General features: G+C 32.0%; 1 protein-coding gene across 1 annotated transcript; it reads left to right on the top strand.

Moving 5' to 3' along the window:
• The first annotated feature begins 774 nt into the window (after positions 1–774).
• LOC18048096 (MDIS1-interacting receptor like kinase 2) lies at positions 775–16,279 on the top strand. Its single transcript, XM_024187283.1, has 3 exons — positions 775–779; positions 13,138–15,773; positions 15,966–16,279. Exons 1-3 carry the CDS (start codon positions 775–777, stop codon positions 16,277–16,279), a joined length of 2,955 nt encoding a protein of 984 aa, XP_024043051.1.
• Positions 16,280–18,340: the final 2,061 nt, after the last annotated feature.

Consider the following 18,340-nt stretch of genomic DNA (forward strand, 5'->3'; position numbering starts at 1 on the left):
AGAATAATGGCACTCATTTTGGAATTACTTCTCTTTCCCGAAAGCGACAAAAGTATGATGAATCAAGCCATGAAAATTTTAATTTTGACAAAGTAATGAAGAGAGCCAAAGAAAGGCAAAGGGAGATGATATTCTTAAAGAAATTACTGGATGAGGAGAATGCTGAAGAGAAACATGATGAGAGAATTTTGTTGAGTGAGTCATACCTAAATGAGGGAAAGTGTAAACAAATTTTCAACAATGCAACTACAGGTATTTAGCAATAAACTATGATCTTTTTTTTCACAAGCAAAACAGAATAGTGCATAGATGAGTTTTAAGTTATAAAACGTCTTTCTTTTTTTCCTTTGTAGGATAATGGCCAAAATGAGGATTGTTCTGCTGAAGAGGAATCATCAAACCAACTTAGTGTTAGTAGGACAGCTGTATAAGGACTTAGCAATTGGTCCTGCAGTCACTGGAAGAAGAGGTCGAAGAGTGATTAGTGTTAAAAATTATATGTTTATTGAGGGGTAAAAATGTTATTTTGTACTTATAATATAATTTATATTTGTAATTATGTAACATATTATGAATTTCTAATTATTTTTCTAAATATTTGATTTCGTGTATTTTTGTGTGTTTATTAGATAAAAATAATAATTTCACGCAATTTGAGGCTCTAAACAAATGTACGGATGTCAAATTTGGATTCTGAAAGTTTGAGAAATTAGGTCATTGTCGAGGAGAATTTGTGATTTTTGTTGTAAATTTATAAGTTTTTTACCACGATAAATGAGGTAATTGTGAAATTATAAGATTTTACTATATTAGATGTGGTAATTGTTAGTGGAATCTGTTGGATGTGCTTGAGTGGATTAAGTTAGGTTTATATTTTGTTAGCGGGACAATTGTATGGCTAAGATGTAATTAGTTTTATTTATTTGTGTAGTGTGGATTAATCGTGTATTAGTATAAATAGAGGGGGGTAACACACCTCTCTACACCTTTCCTTATTTTCTTTCCCCTGAAATTCTTCTTCTCATCTCTCTTTGTAATATATTTTCAATAAATAAAATTACTTTTATTTTCAATTTTCAAATACTTTTTTAACAATGTTTTTTTAATTTGAATAATTTCCTTTATTTCAAATATGTTTAGCTAAATACTAATAGTTAGGAGAAGGTGAAACTCTCCGTAAAAAATATGATTTAATCAAAATTTATTTTTAATTACATAAATTAAATTATTTTCCATCTAATTTTATCCATATTTTAAATTTTGAAATTTTACTTTATTTATATTTTAATATCCTAGTATAAAGTATGGTAAAATGGTATTTTGACTTATTGTAGACAAGTTAAATTTTGGCACACTAGGTACTTAATCTATAATAAAATTATTGGGAAAATAATTGTAATTTATAAAATTAATCATTTGGGCAATAGAATAAAAATAAAAAGAACTTATTAAATTGTATTTATTACTAAGAGTGGATTCATAACCCTAACTAATTTAATTTTATAGTTTTGCTCAAATTAAATTACATATATTTAAATTTTAAATTCATTTTTAGATAAACTAAAATAAACAAATTAAATCTTTTTCTATGTGGATTGACCTCGGACTCACCGAGCTATAGTATAACTAGGCATTATTATACTTGGGAGTACGTTAAACACTTTTGAATCGTGTCAAAGAAAAACAGTGCAAGCAGGAAGCCAGACAAGCATAAAATCCGTTACTCTGGCCATTATCTAGGATGCATTATCTATTGACTACAAGAAAAATGGTATTTTATTACAAAAAATTTAGTCACTAAAAATAATCGATTAGTCACCTTATATTTTTTACGACAAAAAATAAATTGTCACATGTTAGTCATAGAAAGACCGTCTTAAAAGGTTCTAGCGACCAAAATTATTTCAGTCGTTAAAAATATGTTTTTTACGACAAAAATGATTATCTTAAAATTAAGCTAAAATTGTCACACATGATATTCAAAATGGTCAAATTAGATATTAAAAAATGCAATCAATGACACTTTATATCTGTCACAATAGGTGATTTGTAGCGGCTATAATATTTGTCTCATGAATATGTAAAAGTTTACATATCACGACATTACATAATCGTCTCAAGTAGTTGTAATTTGTGACAATTTCTGCAAATACAATTGGTAATTAATTTAGTCTCAAATTTGTTTTAAGAACAATTTATATGGTGTCACATAAATTTTAATAACAATATGTAGTCATAGAATTCAAAATTTAATGACAAAAAAAATTTAAAATAAAAAATATTATTAACATAAATATAATTCATCACAAAGAGATCTAAAATCTAAATAGTAAAATGATCAATAGTCTAAAAATAAGATTACATTGTGGAAGAAAAATTAAAATAACATTACACAAAAGGAGAATTAAGTAAACAAAGGTTGTTGTTTCATGAATGCTTCAACTTCCTTAAATTTGCTAACTTGTTACTTGATTTTAATTTTTATCCTTGATTGCTAAGACAATGTTGTAGTTGAGGATGACTTTGATCATCTATTATTGGTACATCATTTTTCTCCATCTGTCATTTCATTTGGCCCTACATGATTAAAAAAATAAATATTAATAATAATAAAAACTTGAGAAAACACTTAATTGATTGTAGAAGAATAATCTTATAAAAGAAAATCTTATTGCCAATGCATAAAAGAATAGTAAATAGCAAGGCTAAACAAAAATATTTAGGTTAGAATGCAACATTAATTAAATCTCTCAATGAAACATGTCCACAATCAATTCTTTCATTCAAAAAAATTAGATGAAAGACTAGGAGATTACAAGCACATACTTGCTTTCATTATTCAGAATAACAATATTATCAAAAGATTACAAATACGCACATAATCAACCTCGATTCACTTGCACAAATTTTGCATCCAAAACTCTTAAGTCAATCTATTAAATAGTTGGTGTCACAAAACTAAATTAAATTATTAAGCAGTCAATGGATCAACATTTACAGAATTACAGTAAATATAAAGTTGAAAGAAATAAGAGATTAAGTAAAAAAAATAAAATAAAATGGCTCACACATTTAGATTAATCATATGATTAGAGATATGGATGATATTTCAAAACGTCAAGTTAAATGACAATGCCAAAATAAATACAATAAGAATAAAACATGAGAAAAAGATGAAACCATGAAAATGAAATACAGGGAAAGAGCAAGAGGACAACCAAAAACACAACATAAACGTTCCACAAATATGTGATCTACTTTCTTTGAATGGATTCCAATTGAATCATGTAAAAGATGATCTACTTTCTTTGAATGATTGCGTGTACTTCTCCATTCACTGGCAGTGCCATTTCCATTAACTTCTCCATCATTAGATGCAGAATTGGAGCAGAAAAGTAAATTAAACACAAGCTGATCCACCAAGTAGTTCAGCAGCATCAGCAAGAATGGACTAAGTCCATAATATACGCAAGTTGTCAATCATGTATTTCCTTTCAAAAGGATAAGTTTCAACTAAGCAAATACTTCATCCAACTTAGAAGCCACATGATCAATATCTCTAAGCCTTACTAGAAGTGAAAGAATGGGAAAGGAAGGGGGCAGAAAAAAATGGCAGAAACTCTCAACTACTTGCTTGCAAATATTAGGACCAGATCTTACTCTAATGAACCAAATTAATTTTTTTTTTCTGTAACTTTAAGTTCCTTCTCTAGGAAAATAATAGCAAATCATTGACTATTGGGTAAAACATTTATAATAATAAAAATAGTAAAAATAATAATGTGGGCCGAGAGGTATTTAATCCAACCAAATGAATTATGTTACATCAGCTTGTAGAAAACAAATTTATAGAAGAGTTTATATGATAAATAAAAATAAAAATTAAGATGCAAACATATATACATGCAAGGATGACCCGACCCCACTTTTAGTCCAATTGACTTGACCTAAATTTTATGGGCTTTGACATGAATTTAAGGGATTACAATCGGGCTCGGCCTAAATATTAGAGCCCGGTTAAATTCAAATCAGGGTTCAGGCCCTACATGTCGGACTCGACTTGACCTGACCTTAAAACTTAAAAAAAATGTTTATATATGTTTATTTTATGTTTATTATTTATGTAATAATATGGTTGCAAACTTGAGTAATTTTATTTTTATATTGTTTCAAACAATTTCTAAAGCTTTTATATTTTAATGAATATAAGGAGGCTATGTCCATTTTTTTAATTTTAAATTAATAAAAAATTAAAAAACCTTTAAGAGAAACTATGATCGGGCTCGGGCTTTCAAATAATCGGAATATTTTGGGCTTGAAAATTTTATTTCAATTATAGGGTCAGGCTTGGAAATGGCTAAGCATGAGCCTGACTCAACCCACTACCATTCTTGCAAATATACTATTGATCCATTATGAACTCATCAATTAAATTAGCATAAAAAAAAACTCATCAATTAAATTCATACTCACTGCAAAGGTGTTATTATCATTCAAATCTCATGCAATCTAAAATTGTAAACACATAAAATAGTTTTCAAAGACTTCCAAAAGAATGCCAAAAGTCTAACTCTCTAATTAATTCCACCCAGGATCTAGGTCAGGTTAACTAAGCTAATCTAATGACAGAAAAATGAGTAAATTAATGTTCAAATGGTCAATGGGTCTTTAGAATTGTAAGAATTATAAAAACTTAGAAAAATGACATAAAACTCGTAAATTAACATTAACTGTGAAATAAAACAAACAAACTATAAACCACACATAGGGCTAATAAATTGATGGAAAAATGGGCAAATTAATGTTAGAGTTGCAAATTGGTCTTCATAATTTGAAGAAATAAAAAACCTAAGCAAAATAACATAAAACTCATAAATTGACATTAAGTGTGAAATGAAATTAAAAAAATATAAATCATACATAAGACTAGTAAATTGACAGAAAAATGGATAAATTAATATTGGTGTGGTAAATTGGTCTTCAGACTTGTAAGAATTACAAAAACCTAGAAACATGACAAAAAAACTCATAAATTGATATTAAATGTGAAATGAAACAAAAAAATATTAAACCGCACATAGGACTATTAAATTGACAAAAAAGGGATAAATTAATATTGGTGTGGTAAATTGGTTTTTAGACTTGTAAGAATTACAAAAACCTAGAAACATGACCGAAAACCCATAAATTGAGATTAAGTGTGAAATGAAACAAAAAAAATTGTAAACCGCATATAGGACTAGTAAATTGATGGAAAATGGGTAAATTCGTGTTGTAGTGGCAAATTAGTCTTTAAACTTGTAAGAATTTCAAAAACTTAGAAACATGACATAAAACTCGTAAATCGACATTAAGTGTGAAATGAAATAAAAAAAAATTGTAAATCTCAAATAGGACTAGTAAATTGATAGAAAAATGGATAAATTAATATTGGAGTTGTATATTGGTCTTTAGAATTGGAAGAAATACAAAAACTTAAGCAAAATTACATAAAACACATGAATTGATATTAAGTGTTAAATGAAACAAAAAAAATTGTAAATTGTACATAGTACTAGTAAATTGATACAAAAAGGAGTGAATTAATACTGCAGTGGTAAATTGGTCTTCAGACTTGTAAGAATTACAAAAAGTTAAAAACATGACAGAAAACTCATAAATTGAAATTAAGTGTGAAATGAAACAAAAAAATTGTAAACCGCTCATAGAACTAGTAAATTGACAGAAGAAGGGATAAATTAATGTTGGAGTGGTAAATTGATCTTCAGACTTGTAAGAATTATAAAAATTTAGGAACATGACATAAAACTCGTAAATTGACATTCAGTGTGAAATGATATAAAAAAAAAAATTGTAAACCATACATAAGACTAGTAAATTGATGGAAAAATAGGTAAATTCATGTTGGAGTGGTAAATTGGTCTTTAGAATTGTAACCAAAGCAAAAACTTGTAAATGTTATGTAAAACTTATAAATAACCATCAAGTGTCAAATAACACATTGATTTTGTAAATCAAATATAAGACTAGTAAATATAACCTGCAACTTGGGTAAAAAATGGTAATTTTCTTTCCTCAGTTTCGTCTTAATCTTCCGACGTGAACATGCACAAGTAGTTGCTCTGCTATATCTATTGGTTTTTGCTAGACTAGTCATTACTGTTTGAGTTTTAAATATTTGCCTTCATTACTCAATTGTCGCACAAGTTAATCATACGTTATCATGCTTATGCTGGCCTTAATTCGGAACAAAAAAATGTTGGTTGACAGATGGGCACAAAAGACTGGCTTCGTTTTTGCTAAAAAAGAAATAAACTCTGCTTCTATGGCCTCTGCAAACCAACTGCTTCCATGCCCCATTGAACGCGTGCTTCATTTTCAATATTTCCAAGTTCCATTTCTCGCCTAAAGCTTCGCGAGATGTGTTCAAAAATGTCCTTATCGCCACAGTTTTGCCACAAAAGCCAATAGAATTAATGATTCTTATAAACTATGAATTACATCCTAATCTAGTTGCACAATTTTGGGTTGCTTTGATCATTATACCGCTTGGAAATATCAAATTCCAAGATCATCATTAGTTGGGACAAAATTTTAATTATATCTCAAATTTATAACTAAAAGTAGTTATCATTGAAACTTAAAGTACCAAGACGACATCTGAAGTGTAAAAAGAAAAGGAGAGAGAAGGGTAGATGGATAAGATATAGGTTAGAAGAAGTCAAAATTTGATAAACTTTTTTAGGATTTTATCTAACAACACTTTTTTTTTCCAATTTTTCTGGTTGTATCTCAGTGTTTATATAAAGCAAAGATTTCGATGACTAAAATATGAGCTATACTTATAAAGTGGAGATGTAGAGCTTATCACAGATGTAACAAAGACACGGTCCTCATACAATTAATTGACCATTTGACGGTGAGATGATGAGAAGATAAATTATCAATTTTATCAATTAACACATGACAATTTGTAATAACGTTAGATCATATGTCACACTAATTGAGATTAATTCGAAGTGGTTCTAACACATTGTGCATGCAATTCAATGCTTAAAGGGATATGTGCGGGCGTGGCAATTGCGACATGGCCGCTCTTTGCTGAGCAGTTTTACGCAATGAGAGGTTTATTTATTACAAGAAGAGTATATAGTTTGGGCACTGGGTTAATATATTATCAAATTAAATTTCTTTGCTTTAGGCATAATTCATGACTTGCCCTTAGATAACTAAGTGTGAAAATTAAGCTCAAACTGTTATATCCACTAATCTTTTCATATTAATTACAAGCATTCTTTGTAGTTTGTGAACTAATCTGATCAAACTGTTACATGATGCAAATCAAACTGTGGCTACAATGTTAGTAAATTGGAATAATAGCTAGTTTTGACAAATTCAGATTAGTTTTGTTTGTTCAAAAGCGGGTTAACATAAAGATGAGAAGAAATCTAATTCAACATCTAAAGTCTCTCTGTCTCAGCCATTTTATTATCTTAATCAAAGTGTTGTGAAAATTTTAATGTACTCGCAAGCGCACGAATCTAGAAATAGAGTAGTGGTAACGAGGTCGATCCCACAGGGATTGTTATAAATTGAAAAGTCTAATTTAAATCTAAAATTAATATTAATTCTAACCTAGTTGACCAAATTGAGTTTTAAGAGAAATTAAACTAATTAAACTAAGAAAACAATTAAAGCAAATGAGAATTCAATGAGATAAAAATTACCAAGGTTTCGGAATCCACCACTATTCAACTAGTAATTATCTAATTATTAATTAATCCCCAATTTTAGAGTGACAACTCGAAATCAATCTATGTCATCTCATGGATATAACAATTAAGCCCAAGTAATTAAATCTAATGTAGGTTCTTTTTCTGCTTAATAATATGACATCCAAGAATCTCATGTAAACATATTGAATAACAAAGAGTCAAAGTTTTCATAAGCACTCTATGTAAACAATTTAATAAAAGACATAAAATTAAAGATAATCATGTATAAACTTTATAGATCCAAGCATAGAATTAATTGAATATTAATCCTAACAATCAATAATGCATGACAGAATTGATGAAAAGATTTTAATAACATCCAATTAATCATGTGAAATAAAAACCATAATCATTAAAGAACATATATAGGGAATTAATTAAATAAAAAGAGATAATTATTTCATTGAATAGGGTTTCATCCTTAACCTCAGTATAAGAAAATTAGCTAGACATACTTGAATTGAGAGCAACACAAGAAATAAAATCAGCCATGAAGCCGAACTGCTGCACTCGTCCTTTTCTCCCCTCTTCTGCCTTGCGTTTGCACTCCCTTCTGGCAGCTCTCCCTCTTCTCCAAAAGCCACAACTCCCTTTTATAATCTTTGAAATGGGCCCCATCTCTCTTAAATCCTAAAGCCACAAGGCTTGCCCTTTTATTTACTTGGCCACGTAATTGAAAACTATAAAAGCCAAAAGTTATTGATTTCCTTCCTTTATTCTACTTTGACTTTCCATTCAAAGCTTTAATTAAAAGCTTTGTTTAATGTGCTGCCCACTTTAGCTTTAACCTTCTTCTTTGTTTGCACGTGGATGGTGAATGCATTTGTTGAGTTCGGTTTCCTTGGCTTGAATTAACATGCATATAAGCATAATTGCTTCCAAGTTAATTAATCTTTAATGCTCACAAATTGAACTCCTTTGTGCTCTTTTTATCCATAATCTCCAATTAATTCCTATTCAATAAAATAATTTAATTAATTAAAAATAACAAAGAAAAATAACTAGCAATTAAATAATTAAGGGTAAAATATGTATGTATTATATGCTCATCACAAAGCCAATGTGATGACAAAATTAAGGGTAATTGAAATTTAAAAAGCGAACCCCAAACTATTTAGAATTAGAGAGAGAGTGCTTGCTGAAGTGGAAGGATCTACTTTCCTTTCTTTCTCTGTTACAAGGAGACAAATGCCCAGTAAACATGTTTGTCAATTGCTCTTTTGCTTCCGCTGTGCTTGTTTTCTGTAACATTGTTAAAATATAAGTGTTCGAAAACCTTTTCAATTTCAAACAACTTTGGTATTATCTTAATTGTTTTGATTCCATTTCTCTGTGATTGATCTTCTGTTTTTCTAATGGGGTCACCGACCTTGAATATAGTACGTAGTATTGATCCTATTTTATGTCTTTAATTTTTCACATACTGTTTTTATTACATTTTTTTTTATAATTTGATAACATTACCTTCAAAAGAAAAACCCAGAGATGATTTGTCCTGTTGTTCACATTTACAAAGGGCATGGACATGGACAATTTTTGTCCAACCAACGCTAGTCCCATGTTTGGCAAAGGGTTTTATATGGGTGAGGGATAAATAGAGAAAAACATATCCCATGGGAGCCAATCTAAGGTGTCGTTAACATAAATTTTATTTGAATATTTTACTCTTATTATAAGTACCAAATACTCATAAAACTATTTTAATAACTTCAATAACTTTTCAGTAAAAAGTTATATATTTCCGAATGATTTATAGTTATTACTTTATTAATATGATCATTAATTTTCAATGAAACTGACGAGAACTCTTTGTGATATGATATCTCATGGAATCTATTGACTATCAAATGTTTTGCTATTTACACGTAAGAGCATTGAAAATTATTGCATTTCAATTCAAAATGCTAGATTATATAGGGTACAAAACTAAATACCCAAATTAACCCTATCCTTTCTTTACAACTTCAATTGCAAACTTCATGTGGCAAGTTAACTACATTAGGGTGCGTTTTAGAGCCATCAAATCTACAGTAATGTGGCAACTAAAACATGTGAATAAATTTCTTGGGTCAATGGTAACAAAGTCCAAGAGTGATTTATGATGCCTGATTACCACGAGCACACGTAATTTGCATGCAACATGCCTAGCTCATTTGAAAATTTGGATCAATGAGTGTTTCACAAAACACCATTCAAGTTTTCACATCGTGAAAATAGAATTTGAACCAATTATCAACACTATACAGCATGTTTATTGCTCAAATTGAAGAAAATTAAGAAGACATACAGATCGAAGATTACGGAAAAGTCACTTCAAGGAAAAGGCTCTTATATGTGACGTCATACTTTGCCGTCTCACATAGCTACAGTCAATTTTTCTATTTTCTTAATGCTAGCTAATAAAAGAAAAATGTAGAAATATATGACAGAATCCATCACTTTCATCAGTCGAATAAGCAAGAGAGCAACATGAAACAAGGGTGAAAAGAGTGAAACCTTCTTATTGTTTGAAAAAACTGATTGAAACTCCCCTAATGTTTTAAAACACACACACACATTAGTTTTGCATTTAATTTTTCATAAATTTTGAAAAAAAAATCAGAATTAATTCTGAATACTACAAAGTGTCTGACTCAGATCGGAAGAATGAATCTGAAATTTTCTTTAAGGCATGGAAGAATCATTGCATAATCAGTGTGTATGGAAGAAAAAATTAATAAGCCAAGTGACATGGAAATAAATGAATTCACATTAAACATGTACCATGTGCGTCGGTTGTCGCAAAAAAGAACAACATTTTCCAAGCAATAATCATGCCAGTCTACACAGAAGCACAATTCACGTTTAAACTTTCTCCCCTTTTTTTTTCGGAGAAAAGAACATCTACACTCTAAAACTTGGGAAAATGATCACCAATACCATCAAGTTTTTAAAAAGGGGCATTAAGACCTAAGACCCCCTTTTTAACTATAATACCCTTTACCTCTACGATCCCAAAAAATTAACTCTAATATTTTATAATAAATAGGAATATAACATTAAAATAAATGTAATACTATATACATTTGAAAATAATTTCAATATTTAATTTTTTTTTAATATTTTACAATCTATTGGATATATTTTATTATATTAAAGTAAATTTTATAATAAATAGAATCATAATATTAAAATAAATGTATTAAAATTTAAATTATTTTGAATATTATGTAAAATAATAATTTTAATATTATTAGTATGTGAGATTTATTTTAAGTGTAAATTTATTTAATGAAAATATTAATTTAAAATCTCTACAATAAATAAAATTTATTATTAAAATAAATATAATAAATTTACATATTTAAATTTATTCAAAAATTAAAATATTTTAATATCGTTGGTCTACTGCATAGATTACATTATTCATATAATATTTGTATTTATTAAAAATTTTAAAGTCAATTTTTTTAGGAACAATAGAGGTAAAAGGTATAATGGTTAAAAGGGGTCTTGACGTCCTTTTTTAAAAACTTGGGTGTTGGTGACTGTTTCTCTAAACCTTGGGGATATAGATGTCCTTTTTTCTTTTTCTTTTTTTTTTCCATTTCACACACCATAACCCCCATTCACGTTTAAAGTAAAGCTTCCCGATTGTGAGGGGAATCGATCTCAACTAAGCTATGTGAGCATAGATGGATTAGAATTTTTACCATTCAATTGTGTGTTTTTTCTGGAATGATTGGACATTGGTGATGAAATGAAATATTAAAAATTTATCAAGGAACAAAGTAGTAAAAATAAATTCAAGAAGCTGTGTTTTCTGTAGCAAATGTGAGATCCTAACAGGTCATTTGGATTTTTTTTTTTAAACAAAAGCCATAATAAATTAAACTTACAAAATTTTAGTGAATTAATAATTTTTTATATTTAAGTAAATTAACTTTCTGAAAATTTTAATAATTCACAAATGCCCTAAAACTTATCGAATGTTTGGCAAGGGTTTACTGCGTGGGGATAAACTTGGTGTACCAAATTTGGCATACCAAACGCACCCTAAATACAATAGAAATAACTCGTGGCATTCCTCCAAATAACTCCAATGATTTTTCCAGAAATTAAAATCATATTCTTTAGACTTTAACCTATACAAAAAAAAAAAAAAAAAATTAGTATCTTAATAAAGAGGCATATAATGACAAAATTAAAGGGTAGTGAAAAGACAATCCCAAACGGTGTGTTATTTTCCTTTCATTTACTGGCATGAATTTTCGGGAGACAAAAGCCCAGTAAACAAGTTTGTTCGGTACAATAGGATCCAAAAAAACCTTAGTCAATTTGTCCATTAATCTTGACCACAAATATTTTTTTATTCTATTTCGTAGGATGACTTTTCATGCTCTTCTATGAAAAAAAAAAAAAAAGGAGAGAGAGAGAAGAACCTTTGTGGAAAAACTTTGATCATTAGCTTGATTGTTTGTCAGCTTTAGTGGAAATGCCCAAGCGTTTTAACATTTTCTGAATTGTTGCTATCCAAATGAGAAGAATCTCTGAGAAAAAATTTTGAGCACTAATCTAACAGTTTGTTAGCTTTAGCGGAAAAGGCTAGATATTTTAACATTTTATGAATTGCACATTGAAGACGCAACGCGAATATAGTTTTGTGACGCCAAGCTAAATTAACTTACTCTCATTTACCGTACCAAAGAAATTTACCCTACAAGTTAATTAACCAACAAGTAGTAGACGGACAGCTACAAGTTGTACATTGACGTAGAAGAAGATGCATTCGATACGAAGATTGATTTGACAGAACTGCAACAAAGTGAACCATTTTTGGGATAAGTTTAGAGCAGTACTAATTTATATCAAGAAAGAAACAGTATTACTGCTTTCTCTCTTTAGCATTTCTACTAATTTTAATACATTGATCTTGGAAGACTTTTCCACAATATCAATTGATGCATTGACTTGTTGACCTCTCAATTGCTCTTGTATGTGGTTTCTATAAATTTGGCATCCTATATGCTTGTTTTCTGCACCGTTGTTAATTTGTATGTTTTTGAAAGCTGAGAGTCCTCAAGTGATCTTAATTTTGAATTTTAACACATTTTGGTTTATCTTACTTTGTTTTATTGTGTTTTATAATGTCAATGGGGGCAACAAACATGAATAAAGTAGTTTCTTCACTAGTTTTGTTGATCCTATTTTCTTTGCTAGATTTTTCAATTGCTGTTTCTTCTGATTCTAATGAAGAAGCTGATGCTCTTCTCAAATGGAAAGCCAGCCTTTAAAGCCATAACCGATCTCTCCTTCCTTCCTGGACTAACGCCACCACCAATGTTTCGTCCAAAATAAGCCCGTGTGCTTGGTATGGAATCAGTTGCAATGACGCTGGAAGAGTCACCAACATCAGCCTCAGAAATACGGGATTAAGTGGTACGCTTCGTGATTTGTCATTCTCATCGTTTCCTCAACTTGTGCATCTTGATCTCAGTCTTAATGGATTCTTTGGTACCATCCCATCTCAAATTGGTAACCTTACGAAACTCAGCTACATTTCTTTAGATTCCAATCAGTTGTCCGGAAAAATTCCAGCGGAGGTTGGTCTTCTGACTCATTTGAAGGTCCTTAGCTTTCAATTCAATCAATTAGATGGCTCAATTCCACCAGAAGTTTGTCAGTTAAGTTCTATCGAGGAGCTTTTCTTATACGCTAACCATTTAAACGGGTCCCTTCCCCCTTTTTTGGGTAACTTGAGCAATATCATTCGATTGTATATTAATAATAATTCACTTTCTGGCTCTATTCCTACGAACATTGGAAACTTGAAATTTCTTTTTGAATTAGATTTTAGTAAAAATCAACTTGGTGGTTCAATTCCTCTTTCTTTTGGTAACTTGAGTAACTTGGCTCGATTGTACCTTTATAAGAATTTACTCATTGGTTCTATTCCGTCAAGTTTAGGAAACTTGAAGCTCATTGATTTACAGTTGAGCTCTAACCAACTCACTGGTTATATCCCATATTCCTTAGGTAATGTAACAAGTTTATCATCTTTACTTCTAGCCAAAAATAAGCTTTATGGTTCTCTTCCTCCATTTGTTGGTAATTTTACCAACCTGAGACTATTTGACGTTTCTGATAACTCTCTATATGGCTCTATTCCAAGGGAAATATGGAACTTGAAATCTCTTGTCCTCCTAGATCTGGGCATTAATCAATTTAGAGGTTTTCTTCCTCTATCTGTTGGTAATTTGACCAACCTAAAAAGACTAGGTCTCGTGGATAACCACCTATCCGGTTCCATTCCTCCCTCCCCTGGGAATTCCGTGTTAAGAGAGCTAGAATTGTCTCTAAACCATTTCACTGGTTATTTACCCCACAATATTTGCCGAGGCGGAGCACTAGAGATTTTTACTGTTAGTGAAAACCATTTTCAAGGAACAATCCCTACAAGCTTGAGAAATTGCACAAGCTTGATCCGAGTACGCCTTGATGGAAACAACCTTACTGGAAATATATCAGAAGCTTTGGGCATTTATCCTAACCTGACTTTCATAGATCTCAGCCGCAATAATTTTTACGGTGAAATCTCATCTAATTGGGGGAAATGCCCAAAATTAGGCACTCTCAATGTTTCGATGAATAACATTACTGGAGGTATACCGCGTGAGATTGGAAACTCGTCTCAACTACAAGCACTTGATCTTTCATTGAATCATATAGTTGGGGATATTCCAAAGGAACTGGGAAAGTCAAATTCTCTAACCAAGCTCATTTTGAGAGGGAATCAACTGACAGGGCGTCTACCTACAGAAATCGGCTCACTCATTGAACTTGAATACCTCGACTTTTCTGCTAATAGGTTCAACAATTCAGTCCCAGAAATTCTCGGCAACTTGCTGAAATTGCACTACTTGGGCTTAAGCAACAACCAGTTTGTCCAAGAATTGCCAAAGGAATTGGAGAAGCTAGTTCAACTTTCAGAATTAGATGCAAGTCATAACCTTTTTGGAGGAGAGATACCATTTCAAATATGCAGTTTGAAAAGCTTGGAAAAGTTGAATCTCTCCCACAATAATCTTTCTGGTTCGATTCCAAATTGCTTTGATGGAATGCACGGTCTATCAGTCATTGACATTTCTGATAATCAATTGCAAGGCCCAGTTCCAAATACTACAGCATTTCAGAATGCCCCAGTAGAAGCATTAGAGGGGAATAAGGGATTGTGTGGAGGTTTGAAAGGAATGCAACCATGCAAAGTTTACTCGTCACACAAGCAAAATTCTGGAGCCAAGTGGTTTGCAATAGTGTTCCCTGTTTTAGGAGCACTATTTGTTTCAATGGCGTTGATAGCAATTTTCATTCTTCGAAAGCGGAAGTCAGACTCAGGAGATCCACAGAGTAGCAGCCAGAACCCTCAGGGATTGTTTTCTATTTTAAATTTTGAAGGGAAACTTGTGTACGATGAAATTGTTAGAGCAACAAATGATTTTGATGCAGAGTATTGCATTGGAAATGGTGGACACAGAAGTGTTTATAGAGCTGAACTACCATCTGGGACAGTCGTAGCTGTTAAGAAATTTCAATCACCACTCCCATGTGATCAGATTGCATATCAAAAAGAATTCTTGACCGAAGTTCAAGCCTTGACAGAGATACGACATCGAAACATTGTGAAGTTTTATGGATTTTGCTCACATACCCGACACTCTTTTTTGGTCTATGAATTTCTTGAAAGGGGTAGCTTGGCAGCGATGTTGAGCAGTGATGCAGCAGCACAAGAACTGGGTTGGAGTCAGAGAATGAATGTGATCAAAGGCGTAGCTGATGCTCTGTCTTACTTGCACCATGACTGCTTTCCTCCGATTGTCCATCGAGACATATCAAGTAAGAACTTGTTGCTGGATTTGGAATATGAAGCTCATGTTGCAGACTTTGGAATCGCTAAGTTTCTGAAGCCAGACTCGTCCAACTGGACTGAATTTGCAGGCACATACGGATACGTTGCACCAGGTATTTAGTATTCGTTTGTTACCATTTTGAGTAATATTTTTATGTTATGTGTGTCGTAACATAACAATGTACCTAGATATTGTTGAAAAAATTATGTAGTACATTCAGCAGACCTGTAAAAGCTTACTAGTTTATGCACATTTATCTCATAAACAGAGTAAACATTTTTTTTTTGGGTCCTTGACCTTGCAGAGCTTGCTTACACAATGAAGATCACAGAGAAATGCGATGTGTACAGTTTTGGAGTGTTAGTGTTGGAAGTGATCAAAGGGAAGCATCCAAGAGATTTTCTTTCTTCGATTTCATCTTCATCTCTCAACACGGATACAGCACTTGATGAAATGTTGGACCCGCGTCTTCCAGCTCCATCATGCAGTGTTCAAGAAAAACTGAGATCAATCGTGGAGGTTGCGTCTTCATGCTTAAATGAGAGTCCGAAGTCTAGACCAACTATGAAGATAGTCAGTCGACAATTGCAGATTTCAGCTGCCTTGACTGAGTCTTAATTTTCTAAGTATACTTCTAATTTGCTTGGTGTCTTTTTTTTTTCTTTCTTCTAATTTGCTTGGTTTATTTTTCTCATGTACTGCAGTTTGTTTGGTTTAGTTTTCAAGAATCAGGAGGCGTTGGTTATTACGTCATCCATATATGCTTGGTATATGGTGTACTCTTTCATTTATAAATAAAATAAAGTTTGCACATGGGGCAGTGGTGAGCACATTTGAAGAACAAGATTAGTAAGACAGTTTGTAATAACTAAAAATAATAATTTCTGGCGACATGTACAAAAAGGTGAACCCCTCAAATGTAAACTAGAAAGTGCGTTATTGATGCGAGATTCTGGTTGCCTTCTCTACCAAGACCAGGGCCTCTGCTCGATCAACTCTACTACGACCAGGTTCCCTCCTCGCAAGGCTTCTTCTCCGAAAGTTCCTGTGTACACAGAAGCAGGTCAGAGTACGCCGGTTGTTTCCCCGGCGTATACTCTCCGACGCTCAAGTCAGATATGAAGGTCTTTTGCGCTCTTGGGAACACTAGCCAATAATCTTCTGGCTTTTCTCTAGTACCCGTTCTTTAGAGCTTTCTTTTCTTAGTTATAATATCAAAAATGTTAACCCTTTTACCTTCGTTGGCTACCTTTTTATAGGCCACTTCTGAACTCCGGCCTCCACTCCATTCGTGCCCACCTCTCGAAAGTGGATACTCCATTTCCGTAATCGTGGGTGGTTGCGTGGGCTTCGTGCCTTGATTCTCGGACTGGAGAGCACGTCTCGTCAATTGTCGTTGACCGGGTCTCCTCAACTCAACCCTTAACAAGAATGTAGCAGGAATGACTTTATGCTTCCAGAAGGAGACTGGCCTCGTGAATGGCGTGCTCGTGGACGAGCAGGATATTCCTGCCCCTGCTCCCCTGGACACCAGACTCTTACAAGATATATCTGCTCGAGGAACCCTGCTACCAGATGTCTGCTAATCACTTCTGGTCTTCGTCGAAGCATACCCCACAAACATGCGTACCACTGTATTAATTAATGGCTGGCTCTTACTTACCGATAATGTTAAATTAAATGTTAAAAGAAAGGAATAGATATGGGGAAAAAATTAAAAATTGAGGATAATTTACAATGTAGTCCTAGTGATTTAACCGAAGATCAAATAAACCAATAATAATCATTTTTTTTTGAATGATTTGTCTTAGCTTTGAGTAAACGATTTGAAGGAACTTATCGCTCTCACCAATTGTCTTGAATGCTCTAATGGCTTATACTTTGTAGAATCGCCAATGTTGTGATAACAACTTTGATGGTTAAAGTTTGATTGTGAATCTCGATTGAATGACTTAATTTACATTTGATTCTTATGCCGACCTGTACCAAGTTAATCTTTTTTCTGGATGTTTAATTTTGTTATGTCAAAGTTAATTAGTTGATGTCCTATATTTGATCAATGTGGATGGCTGATCAAAATTAAAGAATCCTTGAACGAATTGCGGCCTTGACAGAGATACGACATCAGGGCATTGTAAAAACATGACTGACATTCAATTTTAGTTTATGAATTTCTTGAAAGGGGTAGCTTGGCCATAATCTTGAGCAATAATGCAGCCGCTGAAGAGTTAAGTGGGTTGGAGTCAGAGAATGAACGGGATAAAAGGCGTTGTCGATGCCTTGTAATATTCATTTGTTGCCATTTTGAGGAATATTATCATCCAACACATTCTATAGAGATATAAAAGCTTACTAATTTATACGCATTGATCTTTCAAAAGCGAGTAAACATTTTTTTTTTCTTTTTTATTTGTCCTTGACCTTGTAGAGCTTGCTTACACAATCAAGATCACATAAAAATGAGGTGTACAGTTTCGGAGTGTTAGTATTGGAAGTGATCAAGGGAAAGCATCCAAGAGATCAGATGTTTTTTTCCGCAGTTTCAGCTTCATCTTCCAATGCTGCTTGATGAAATGTTAGATGTTCAGAGCAAGTTGATCATTACTGTTTGAATTTTAAATATCTGCCTTCATTTCTGCTGCACAAGTTAATTATACCCATCATGCTTATGCAGGCCTT

The sequence above is a fragment of the Citrus clementina genome, unplaced genomic scaffold, assembly GCF_000493195.1.
Source record: "Citrus clementina cultivar Clemenules unplaced genomic scaffold, Citrus_clementina_v1.0 scaffold_3, whole genome shotgun sequence".
In the NCBI taxonomy this organism is placed as follows: Eukaryota; Viridiplantae; Streptophyta; class Magnoliopsida; order Sapindales; family Rutaceae; genus Citrus; species Citrus x clementina.

Coding starts and splice junctions, on each gene's coding strand:
- LOC18048096 (XM_024187283.1), top strand. Junction 15,774..15,965: donor ATACGGATACGTTGCACCAG/GTATTTAGTATT, acceptor TTGACCTTGCAG/AGCTTGCTTACACAATGAAG.